Source organism: Argentina silus, assembly GCF_951799395.1.
Source record: "Argentina silus genome assembly, chromosome: 13".
Taxonomy (NCBI): Eukaryota; Metazoa; Chordata; class Actinopteri; order Argentiniformes; family Argentinidae; genus Argentina; species Argentina silus.
In genome coordinates, this window is record NC_139667.1 from 16,085,327 (window position 1) to 16,097,744 (window position 12,418).

General features: G+C 45.7%; 1 protein-coding gene across 1 annotated transcript; it reads left to right on the top strand.

The window, feature by feature from the left end:
* The first annotated feature begins 373 nt into the window (after positions 1-373).
* Positions 374-11,983, top strand: bmp4 (bone morphogenetic protein 4). The gene is made up of 4 exons (XM_083684004.1): positions 374-658; positions 5,895-6,017; positions 6,808-7,172; positions 10,250-11,983. The coding sequence occupies exons 3-4, from the start codon at positions 6,815-6,817 to the stop codon at positions 11,119-11,121; spliced, it is 1,230 nt and encodes a 409-aa protein (XP_083540130.1). The 5' UTR covers positions 374-658; positions 5,895-6,017; positions 6,808-6,814; the 3' UTR covers positions 11,122-11,983.
* Positions 11,984-12,418: the final 435 nt, after the last annotated feature.

Consider the following 12,418-nt stretch of genomic DNA (forward strand, 5'->3'; position numbering starts at 1 on the left):
CGCGCGCGCCCTCTCCAAGTCAGAACACGAACATTATTGTGTTATGTCAGGCAGTTATAATTCATTTATAGGGGAAAGGAAACGATAAATGCATTGTGCATGACATTGCATGAGATGTTTACAGTCAATTTAGAGTACATTATTATCAAAGTCAAATAAGAAAGTTTCAACTAACATTAAAGACTTGGTAGAGAAATAAAGTTGCGCATAATGTCATTCCTTCTTTTTACATGGAGGGAGGGGAGGGGGTTTATCTAAGGTGTTTGAGACAGCGGAGTAGGATGGGGGTAGGGGAGGAGGCAGGGAGGGTAAATTGGGCGGACACATAAAAACTGCAAGGGGCAATAGATGCTTGATCAGTGGAGGAGTCCGCCTGTCCGCGCAGTGTTCCGCCCTCATGAACTTCTGGAGATAGGAACCCCGCTGCAAACCTACGCGACTTCATACCGCCTCTGTGTCTCCGGCCATCGTCTCGCCTCTTGTTTTTTAGAGGGGTCGTTAAGGAATTAATGAGCCAAAGGCACCATACTTCTCCATAGGGCTCATTCGTCGTTCTCACTACATGCCTTACACCTGGACTTCCATTGCGTGAGGAGCACTCGCACCTTCTTTTGTCATATTTACTTCGCTTGAGGATACTACCTGTACCCTACTGATGGTAAGCGCCGATCCACCTTTTCATATGTGGCTTATTTTAATGGAATTCCATTTACAGAACAAGTATACAACTACAATCCACGTAGCGTAAGTGATGATTTGGTGTTATAACTTGGACAAGATCACTTCGTCCGCACTACATACAGTAGGCTATACTGGGCTCTGTGCAACATTCACATCTATTCTTGTGGGAAATAGAAATGATCGAAATAACATAATAGGCTAAGCATATCGAAAGTATAACCTCATGTTCGTGGTCCTGAACACTACATTTGTTGTTTTTCATTGAATTAATGTAGGCTTCTAAGTGAAACTAAATGTTGCTCAAGTGAAAAAAAGTGGTCACGGCGTAGCGGTAATGCAGGCTAGATCTTTTGTGCCAGAGTGTTAAGCAGTGAGACAGTAATGAGGTCATTTTCAACTTGGGGACTCAAAGGAAACATGTATTTCTCCACTTTCTAACTATTACATGCATTATTGCGATGATTTTCGTGAGTTGGGTTTTAAAACTTGACCTTCGTCACTTTGGGGTTAAGGCGGTGGACACCTGCACGCACAATAAGTATATTGCCATAATGTGCGCATAATTCCTTGTTGGTAACCGATTGGAATTACTACGTTCATGTTTACAGCTAAATATTTAGCTTACCTCTTGGTAACGTTTTATGGATCTTTCACATGTTATAGACTCAGTCTATCTAATCAATCGAATGTATGAGATAGGCCTACCAGAGATTGGCGTTGCATGCGTAAATTGTGATACAAATTGTGATAAATGGCCGTTTAGGCTCTCTTTCTCCAATGACAAAGCCCATTCGGAGTAAATGTTTTTTTTAAAAACAACTTCCTATTATTTGAAAGAAGATGCCAAATTCAAAACACTCATGGAAACACATTTGCCATTTGTTCAACGTTATTATATAACAACAATATAGTTAAACGTTGTACAACATTATTTGAACACTGTTACTAACGGTGACTAGCTGATACAAACTAATCATTGTTCCTCTATCGAATTACGACATTTCGGTACAAAACCTCATCATTACAATGCATCTGAATAAATATTTAGAGGCCTAAAGACACATGTTGACGGCCTTGGCGCAAGTTTCTACTGTCCAATCTGCTTCCATGTCAATTACATGAGAGAGAGGGCGGTGGATTTGTTAAATCATTTCATTAATTTTAAGACTGAATAGATGACTACCAAGTTAATTCTAGTTGATAATTTTTGCATGCAGTTGACAGTAAGGGTAAACGTCTCTGGTCTTGATTTGGAAAAGTTGGCCTCTCTACTAAGTACAAACAGGCCCAGTGCTTGCAGCTTCAGGAGAAGAGGGAAAAAATACCAAAATGGGGAAAAAAAGGCAGATTTTAAAATTGGATCATAAGCGGTTACACATATCAGAACAAACTGCCGGGAGCATCGAGAGAGGCTATTGTGTAAATCAACCGTACGGTACTTGACGTTGCCAAACCCGATTGTTTTGTTTCGTCTATTTTTGCTCCTTATTACAGGGAGCCAATGCAATGTGTTCAGAAGGATATCAATCTATCGAATGACATTTACTATTCATGATGTGAGTGAGAATACTTGCGTCATCTTAATCTATTCAAAGCATTGCGTTAAACGATAAACCTGTCTTTCAGTGATCTTACTGACTGGGAATGTTCGCCCTGTAGGCCTATTGCTCATTGATAGAACATACAAATTCAAACGTTTATCATCATATTAACAACATACTATTAACATAGACGCATATCATGTCATTATCTTAAACCATAAACCAAACTTTACCAATAGAATTTCGATCCAAGTCTTGCTTTTTGAAAGTGAAATACAATTTCAGCAAACGCGAAATTTCGTTGTTAAGATAAACAGCAAAGAAGTACAGTATAACATAACTAAGTAGTATTTGAGTACTATTCAGATAATCCATGCCACATATAAACCTCTCGCAAATTGATTTAGAAGCATAGCCTACATGGTATGTGTTATCTTACTGTCTCACAGAACTGGGTAATAACGGTGTGATGCTGTGCTAAACCTCAACAATTCTTTGTCAGGAATTTACTCAAGTATAGCCTGAGCATACATTCGAAAACATAGCAATAAATAAACTCAGAAATATGGAAAAATGACACTGCTATGGATTTACCAAAGTGCAGAAGAAGAGCTGGAAGAAAAACAGAATCGAAATACCAGCCTTAGAAGTTTGCGGCAACATTGTAGCCAAGTGTGGTTAACTGGGAGCATGACAGAGATAAAACGCTAAAATTGGGCCCTCGACTATTGTCTGTTCCCGTGGTAACCTGCTCCCCCCTCCCACCATCCCTGTCAAATTCCTCAGGAAACACATCTAAAGGGCCATGTGCATAGTCTGATCACATTATCTCTGGTTAGAGAGAGGGAGGCAGAGAGAGAGGAGAGGAGGGGGGGGAGTGTGAGAGAGAGAGAGCGGGGCGAGTGTGTGCGAGAGAGAGAGAGAGAGGAGGGGGGAGTGTGAGAGAGAGAGAGGGAGAGGGGGGAAGTCAAATTCAGGGAGGCCTAGGGAGGACTCAAGCCAAGGGAAGTGAACTGCCGAGGCCTAATTGCACCCTGGACTACATTCGTTGCAAAATATGGCGCTGTCTCTGGGCCAGTTCAAAACTCTGCAAATGTGAGCTTATAGCCTACTCCCAAGTCCAAGAACCGTCCCTTTACCCTACTGCTGCTGCGCTCACAGCACAGCTGGTGTGCTGAATAAGAAACAAGCCACATTAATGAAAGGATGAAGAATGTCTGGTTGTCTATTGGTTGCTGTTCGTCTATTGTCCTAGATGCCTTCTTAGTGAGTGGTGAGCTCTGCTGCGAGGGGAACAGAACCAGGCTTACACATCGATCTTATCAGTGTCAGTTGTCCATTTCCATTCCTCATCATCTGCCCTTCACACAAAGCCACCACCCCATCATCGGACCACTTGGTGAATCATTCAATTTGAGTGAAGAGGCTTATCAGTCAGTGGCAGTTTACAGTAAGATGTTCTGTATAGTGACTGCTGTGAGCGGTATGAGTCCCTGTAATCATGGCAGAGGCCCTGGTCTCTGTACAATGAGCGTTTGTTGTCAGAGATGCACACACACACACGTTATCACCCCCCCCCCCTCCCCCACTCCCCCCATACACACACACACACACACACACACACACACACACACACACACACACACACACACACACACACACCCCATGGGTAATAGAGCTGATCATGTTCAGAACCCTCTTCCCTCTCTGCCATGGTTCTCACGAACAGGGACACACACACACACACACACACACACACACACACACACACAACACACACACATCCACACACTCACACACAGGGCCTAGTGTCACGACCGAGTACAGGGGGTCACTCAGAGGTCAATGTCTAATTCTGTTACGAAAGACAAAAACGATTTTCTTGATTGTATGTACAGTGAACCATGCAGGGACCAAGATAAACACAGAGATATGGGCCCAAACATTCACATACATTCACATACATTCACACACACACACACACACACACACACACACACACACACACACACACACACACACACACACACACACACACACAGTATACACATAATGTTCTTGTTAATGTGCATCTTTGCTGTTGTAATGCTTGGTTGTGTTCCAGGGGAACAGGTTCCAAGCGATGACCAAATGCTTGCGTCGCTCTCGACCGATGAGTTGAACCGCCTGCTCTGTTGTTTGCCCAAGCCCTGTTTCACAAACACTATTTAATTTTATTAGTGGGTGATTCAGCAGTGTATGCGTTTAAGCAAGAGCTTTATTAAAAGCCAAGTCCCTCTGGTGATGATGGCGTAGTCTTAGAGTGTGGGCGTCAACCAGGGGAGGCTGGTGGAGGCAGAAATCGGAGGACGGTCTCATTGTAATGCATGGAACGAATGAGCCCGTCCAACGATTTCTACCTCCACCAGCCTCCCCTGGCGTCAACCCTCTGCAGGACAGGAGAAGATGATGTGAAGAGGGGGGTTGTGAAGAATCCTCTCAGTCAATCTATGGACCGCCACCTTCAAGTTTGGAGCCAGTGGTCTTGGTCAACGTGTTATGATTAGAATTAGAACCTTCTTCTTGATGTTGCAGTGGTGTACGAGTGTAAACAAGAAACACCATTGTGGCTGGCTGCTGCTGCTGGCTGCTAACTTGGTGTCATCAGGTTTGATAGGCTAACAAACCAGCCCAAGTGCACCAGTGCAGCCAGTTTTAGGACCAGGTGTAGGACGTTGGTAGGTGAAGTCTCACTCTTCGACGATGCTCTAACAAGCATGGCTAACACTATGGTGGACAGATAGGAAAAGAGGACTGCAGATAGAGGTGCTCGTCCATGGTGGCTCTGTGTGTTGATGACAGTGTGGTCAAACAGCAGCAGGCCTGTCATCAGTGGCTCCCCCCTGCCTGGAGGGGGGAGAGGGGGGGGGGAGGCAGAGGGACGGTGTGGGGGTGAGAGGGAGGGTCTGCCATTTGATAGGTGCACTTAGATCACCTTTAAATGGGTGATCACAAGTTGGCTTTTTTTTGCCCCCTGTGTTGACAAACAAACCCACTCATTCAGATGCAGATTGAGCCCCTCCTGATCAATAGAAAGCTATCATGTGCCATCTGATAGCTGCCCTGTAATGAGAGGGGAGGGCTTCAGGTGCATGAATACAAGACGTCTGTCTGACTGACTGTCTGTCTGTCTGTCTGTCTGTCTGTCTGTTCCTTATTGACTTAGTAGTGTTTCCCTAGTGGATCTGTGACTTGAAAATTAGATACTTTGTATGATGTTTTGTTTTAAAGATGTCTTCTAAATATGTAACTTGCCCTGGAAAAGATGTCTGTCTGAATCTGGAAATTATTAACAAACACAGGCACATTAGCCCTCTTATTATAACATAAAACACAAAAATGCAAACCTTTGCCTATCACCTTGAAGCCTCTGAATTTGGTCTGCAAATGTATATGTGGTGTCTTAAAGAGCATCAGGCTCGATGATGTATTTCCCCAGACATGTAAAAGTTACACTAGAACCTTGAGTAACCTTTAAACCCACGTGTCTCTGTGATAAGCCTTGGTCTCAGACACACACACACACACACACACACACACGACTGAACAAACAGAAGAACACATTTGCTTGCAGAACGTATTTGCTGCTGTTCCAGGCTCTAATATCCTGTTTCTTCCCTCTGTGGTGTGCAGGAACAGGGTCACTCCAACGTTCTCCAGCAGCCTCCCAGCACCACTTAACATTTCGCTGTGGAACGCATCCATTGCCGGCTCCCAACAAACATGGACTGTTTTCCCATGCTTTATTTTCTGTCGGTAAGTGGACCATTGCAATTCAATTTGTGTCATGTGACATCCCTTGCCACATCTTCTGCCATTTCAACCCCACTGCCCACCCCCACTCTCTGTCTGATTCTCTGATGTCATAAATGGGTTATCATAATTCCATATACTCTCCTCTCTGTTGTTTTGAACAGCGCCTTCCAGTACTAGTCAAAGGGAAGACGTTCCTGTCTGTGTTTTACAGAGAAAATGTTGGTGAAATGTGTAGCACATGGTTCCTTTGTTTCCCTTTGCCTGGTTGGGTCAGACTCTCAGGGACTCTGGCTCCTTATCGAGTTAAGAATTTGCTCTGACCCCAGGGCTGCTTCTCTTATTTGTCTAATCACAGTGGAGGGAGGGAGAGAGGGAGGGAGAGAGGGAGGGAGGAGGGAGGGGGGGGGGGGGGGGTGAAAGGAATGGCCCTCAGATTCCATTCAAAAAGCCGGGTTCTTAAACCAGCTGTTTACCTTCCGAGGATGTCGCCAGAGATAAACTGCATAGGGGCATATCTGATCGGAGGCCATTTCACTGTAAACACCAATTAGAGCATGTTTTCAGTGTGAACATTTGTGAAGGGTTCTAGTGGGTGAGGGGAAATTGGAAGATGGTCGGGATGTGGAGGGAGTATACATAGTCGACAAATGTTTAATGCTTCTTCAAACAGAGCTCTTCTTCTCTCTCTCTCCCTCTCTCTCTCTCTCTCTGTCCCCTCCCTCCTCCCCTCCTTCCCATACACCCCTCTCCTAACCCCTTATCTCTCTGTGCTATCTCCCTGCCTCCGCAGAGACATCATGATTCCTGGTAATCGAATGCTGATGGTCATTTTATTATGCCAAGTCCTGCTGGGAGAGAGCAACCATGCTAGTCTGATACCTGAGGAAGGGAAGAAGAAAGTGCCGGGCCTGCAGGGTCGTACGGCCGGTCAGAGCCATGAACTGCTGCGGGACTTTGAGGCCACGTTGCTCCACATGTTTGGGCTGCAGAGGCGGCCGCGGCCCAGCCGCTCGGCAACCGTGCCCCGCTACCTGCTGGACCTCTACAGGCTGCAGTCTGGCGAGGCCGAGGAGGCCGGCGCCCACGACGCCGCCTTCGAGTACCCCGAGAGGTCGGCTAGCCGAGCCAACACCGTGAGGGGCTTCCACCACGAAGGTAAAGAGAGAAGGAGGGACGAGGAGGGAACGGGGGGACGGGGACGGGGGTGAGGGGTAAGAGGGGAGCAGGGAGGGGAGGCAGAGACATGGAGGGTGGGAGAGAGTGGAAGGGAGAGGGGGGAGAAAGGAAAAAAACAAACCAACCTGTTTGAGTTTGACTCTTGCCAGGAATGAGGAATTTGACTAATTCTTATATAAAAGCCATATGTTACCCCATAATGGGAGCCTTCAACAAGAGAGAAAGATCCGGGGGAGATTTCACCAGCTATTCTGCCTGTTCAGGCCATGCAAAAGAGAAACAGAGAGAGAGAGAGAGAGAGAGAGGGAGGGAGAGAGAGAGAGAGAGAGAGAGACAGTACTATCTAAAATACTTGCCAAAGTCAATGTAATTGGCCCACAAGCACCTGAGAAAGCAGAGGTGTTGGAAGAGACACCCATTCATATCCTATTTTTCTTCTCTACACATCAATGGTGCGTTCCTATGTGATGGAATTCCAATGGTGATGGTAGCACATATTTCATTTACCGACTATTTCGTTAGCAAGGGTGTGGACCCATGTTGAACAAAATATGAAGATGTTATCTGAAGAAATAAGATAAATGTAACATTTCCGACATCACTTAAACATAAATGTAAGACGTCCCCTCCCACCTTAAGGTAAACAAAGAAATCTAAGGATGTGGTCACAAAATGGCGGCCAAAGAAGGGGCAAGAATTCAGTTGGACAAGTTTTTTCTCCTCCTGAGAGGATCTGCGGTCCGACAAAAGCCCGCCGCGTGTTTGGTTAGCAGCTCAAAGAAAAGCATACCTTCATATTATTGAGTTACACTTCTCACCCCACCCAGCACAAGGGCTTAAAAAAGCCTTCTCTTGGCCAGGAGTAGTGAGCGCTCTCTCTCTCTTTGTCTCTCTCTCTATCTCACTCTCTCTGTGTGTCTCTCTCTATCTCCCTCTGTCTGTGTGTCTCTCTCTATCTGTGTGTGTGTGTCTCTCTCTCTCTCTCACACTTCTCTCTCTCTCTCCCTCTCTCCAGTTTAGACGAGAGCCCTGTTAGAGGGACCTTCCTCAACATGCAATTATCTTTAATGCTACTCTGCAGCGTTCTATATAAAGTCTCTCCTGCCAACAATGTGGCTACTGGGAGCAGACTGGGAGCAGACTGGGAACTGGAGCACACTGGAAAGCTGAAACTGACAAAACAGTCTCAGAACCCGAGGTGATAGAGCGTCAGGAACACAGAGAAGGGAGGGGCGCGTAGGGAATCTCTCCCTGGCTTGATCATCCTATGTTTATAGAAATATCTGAGATTACACACACGACCAAGAAAGGCCTGTAGTTAAGCTTGGTTTGAGAGAGACATGTTAGCATGGTAGCGTAAGCTATAGGCCTACGCTTTGAGTAGGGCCCTGAGTTTTTCCTGGCGGGGTAACGTGGCTCTGAGAGCTACAGTACAGTACAGCAACAGCCTTCATTGAGCAACAGAGGAAAACGTGGACCTATAGTACAGCGAGAGTTCACATAACATAGCTAGCTATCTACAGTAGGCTCAATGCTACACTTAGCTACTAAGTTAGTAGTGTACATAGAGACTTAGCTTGTGTTATCAAGAGAGCATATAGAGTGGAGAGGCGGCCAGGCAGAGCTGGAGGGCTGAAGAGGAACATGTCTGCCCTCAGGGGGAGGGAGGGAGGGAGGGATGAGTCAGCCTTAATGGGGCCTGTCTAACACACTAACACGGCCAAGCACCAAGGCCACTCAGGAAGAACACTCAAAAATGGAGGAGGAGGCTGAACCGCCCAGCCTATGATGCAATGTGTGTGTGTGTGTGTGTGTGTGTGTGTGTGTGTGTGTGCTGTCTGGGAGATCTGTTTCTACTGCTCTCTATGTGTATTTTTGTTTCTTTCTGTCAAACTATGTTAATAATATGCTTGGGGTCTTTTAGAATCAATTATATAGAATGTCAGTTGAGGACATTCTGATTTTTTGACAACCATATTGATGTGATTGAGGTGGGTGAATACAGTTAAGAAAGATGTACATTACAAACACAGTTATGAAAATACGAGGTGAGAAGAGAAACATTTGGTTTTGAAGTGTGTGTGTGTGGGGGGGGGGGGGGGGGGGGGGGGGTTGGAGGGGGGGGCGAATGCAAAGCGTCAAAGACAACTCCGAGGTTAGCAATGTAATTACCCGGCTAAATCCTCCAGGAATTCAAACGATGGGAAAACAGCTTTTCCCACTTCCAGTCAGTCTCCCACTTAACAGCCATGGTGCTCTGCCACCAACCAGAAGACTTGTCTGTCGGAATCCGTAATGATTATTCATGATGAAAATGATAAATATCCCAAGTGAACAAACTGCAGAGCCAATCAAAAACACAGCAGGTTTTAATAATGAGAACCACCTGGGTGAGATTAAGGCCTGGGTGTGAAATAACAGGGCCGGATCGAGCAGGAAAATAGTAGACACAACATTCCTTTCCCCAACAATGGTGATCTTGCCAGAAATCTGCAGACTGCGCATAGAAGGACTACCCTCCACTGTGTTTATACTCAAGCCGTGGTACGCTAATCACCACCCTCTAAGTAATGCATGTTTCAGCACAGTGTTCAGAGTAAGGCATTGTGGGAAGGCCTGGATGATCCTTATGGAGTGATAAGGAAGTGTAGGGAGTATGTATATTTGTCCTGTACACTCAATCCCCGGAGGCTATTCCAAAGAGAACATGTACATTCTTTTGTGTCAATTAAGGCATGTTAGACTGCAGAGGTATGTGTTTTCGTACAGTTGAAAGCTTGTCTCGTCCACAACCTTAACTGCAGGCAATGTGAAAGTGTGTGGTTGCAACCATGAAGACTGACAGAAAGGGAACTGGTTCACAAGACAGTGTTACAGTTTTGGAGGGAACAAGTTGTGGGGCCTTAGGAGGCAAATACAGCAGTATTGTTTTTATTTTTTATACACGTTTTCTTCACTCTAGCATTGTGTTCATATTGAATCTGCTATATTGATGCTTTTGCACCCCCGGTTATAAAAGTACAGACATTCATCCTGTCTTTCCTCTCCTTTCTCAGAGCATATGGAGCGGGTGCATGAGAGCGAGCTGACCGATGGAGAGATCCCACCGCTACGCTTCCTCTTCAACCTCAGCAGCATCCCAGAGGAGGAGCTGCTCTCGTCGGCCGAGCTGCGGCTGTACCGCCACCAGATCGACGAGGCCATCGCCAGCTCCGGCTTGGATAGCCTCGACAACGACGAGGGGCTCCATCGGATAAACGTGTACGAGGTACTGAAGGCCCCGCGGGCCGGGCAGCTGATCACGCGGCTCCTGGACACCCGGCTGGTGCGCCACAACGCCTCGCGGTGGGAGAGCTTCGATGTGAGCCCGGCCGTGCTGCGCTGGACGCGGGAGCGCCTGCCCAACCACGGGCTGGCCGTGGAGGTCCTGCACCTCAACCAGACGCCGCGCCACCAGGGACGCCACGTACGCGTCAGCCGCTCGCTGCACCAGGAGCCTGGGGAGGACTGGGAGCAGCTGCGCCCCCTGCTGGTCACCTTCGGCCACGACGGCAAAGGCCACCCGCTGACGCGCCGGAGCAAGCGCAGCCCCAAGCAGCGGGGCCGCAAACGCAACCGCAACTGCCGCCGCCACGCGCTCTACGTGGACTTCAGCGACGTGGGCTGGAATGACTGGATAGTGGCGCCCCCTGGGTACCAGGCGTATTACTGCCACGGGGAGTGCCCCTTCCCCCTGGCGGATCACCTGAACTCCACCAACCACGCCATCGTGCAGACTCTGGTGAACTCTGTGAACACCAACATTCCCAAGGCCTGCTGCGTGCCCACGGAGCTCAGTGCCATCTCGATGCTCTACCTGGACGAACACGACAAGGTGGTCCTAAAAAACTACCAGGAAATGGTGGTGGAAGGGTGCGGCTGCCGCTAACAATGACTAAGACTGGGTGACCTGAGGCAGGCAGCACGGACGCTAAAGAAATCCTCCAGGCCCCTTCCCCACCCCACCTTACTCCCAAAAATCTTCACTTGGACCCTTATTTATAACTTTTATGTTGAGATGTATGTTTGTCTCATTTTTTTTGTTTCCTTGACAATATGATCATATATTTTGACAAAATATATATATTTATATCTACATATTAAAAATAAAAGTGAGTCCTTATTTTAAACATAAATAAAAAAGCTGTACAACTTTTCATAATGTATATTAGATTGTATAAGGGTTTTTTTTAAATGAGAAAATAGTAAAAAAAAAAATAATCTAAAAAGTAAAGTTTATTTACTGGTAATATTTATTGCTTTCATATTATATACATTTACAAGAAAAAATAAAAACATAAATTGCCTTCCAATATTACATTTGAGCAGATCACAAGATGCACCATTTGTGTACTTAAATTAGAGCACTGCGTGAAATTATCACAACACTGATTTGTAATGAGTCAGTTGAAGTAATCAGAAATGTACATTGATTTTAATTCACCTTTTTATATTGATCTTTAAACCAATGATTTTATTAGATAGGTCCCTTGAAATGGAATCAGTTTTATATTCTTTTGAAATAACTGTAAAAACTATCAAGATAACATGGGTTGTAAACAATGAAAAGTTGACAGCAAAGTCCATGTCTGTTTTATATGAATTTGGATTTAAAACGTTTGGGTCTGATACTTAGCCTGATGGCCATTTTAAGATGTACTCAAGTAATTGTTGCAATTCATGATAACACAGAGAAATCCTTCTGATGCTCGGTCTCTCCCAAATAAAAGAATGTTCGGTTTCATATCTTGCATCATCCAGTTTGGAGTGATTCACATTTAAGTTAAAAACACACAAATATTGCTGCATTGAAAGACATAGAGCAACATCTTCCTTATGATGTATTTTTATAAGTGGTCAAAGGCATAGTTATAGATAATGCAATAATTGTTGAGGATAATGTGCAGTAGCCATAGGCCTGATAGTTTATAAAAACAAGTCTAGGTCCATATTTGCTTTGGATAGCTTAAAGATAGCGTAGCCTGTAGCCTTCATTGTGCTGAAATGTCACTTTTATGTCAATTAGGGTAACTTGTGGTGGTTAGACACACTCGCTAATCTAATTGCCGTCTGGTTGAATTGCTGAAATTGATTGTTGGAGACAAGTTGAGGAGTGATCCTATTGTTTTTGACGGTTTGCGCTGGGGGTATGATTGTGGACGATGCGTCGTGCACTGACGCAAGGC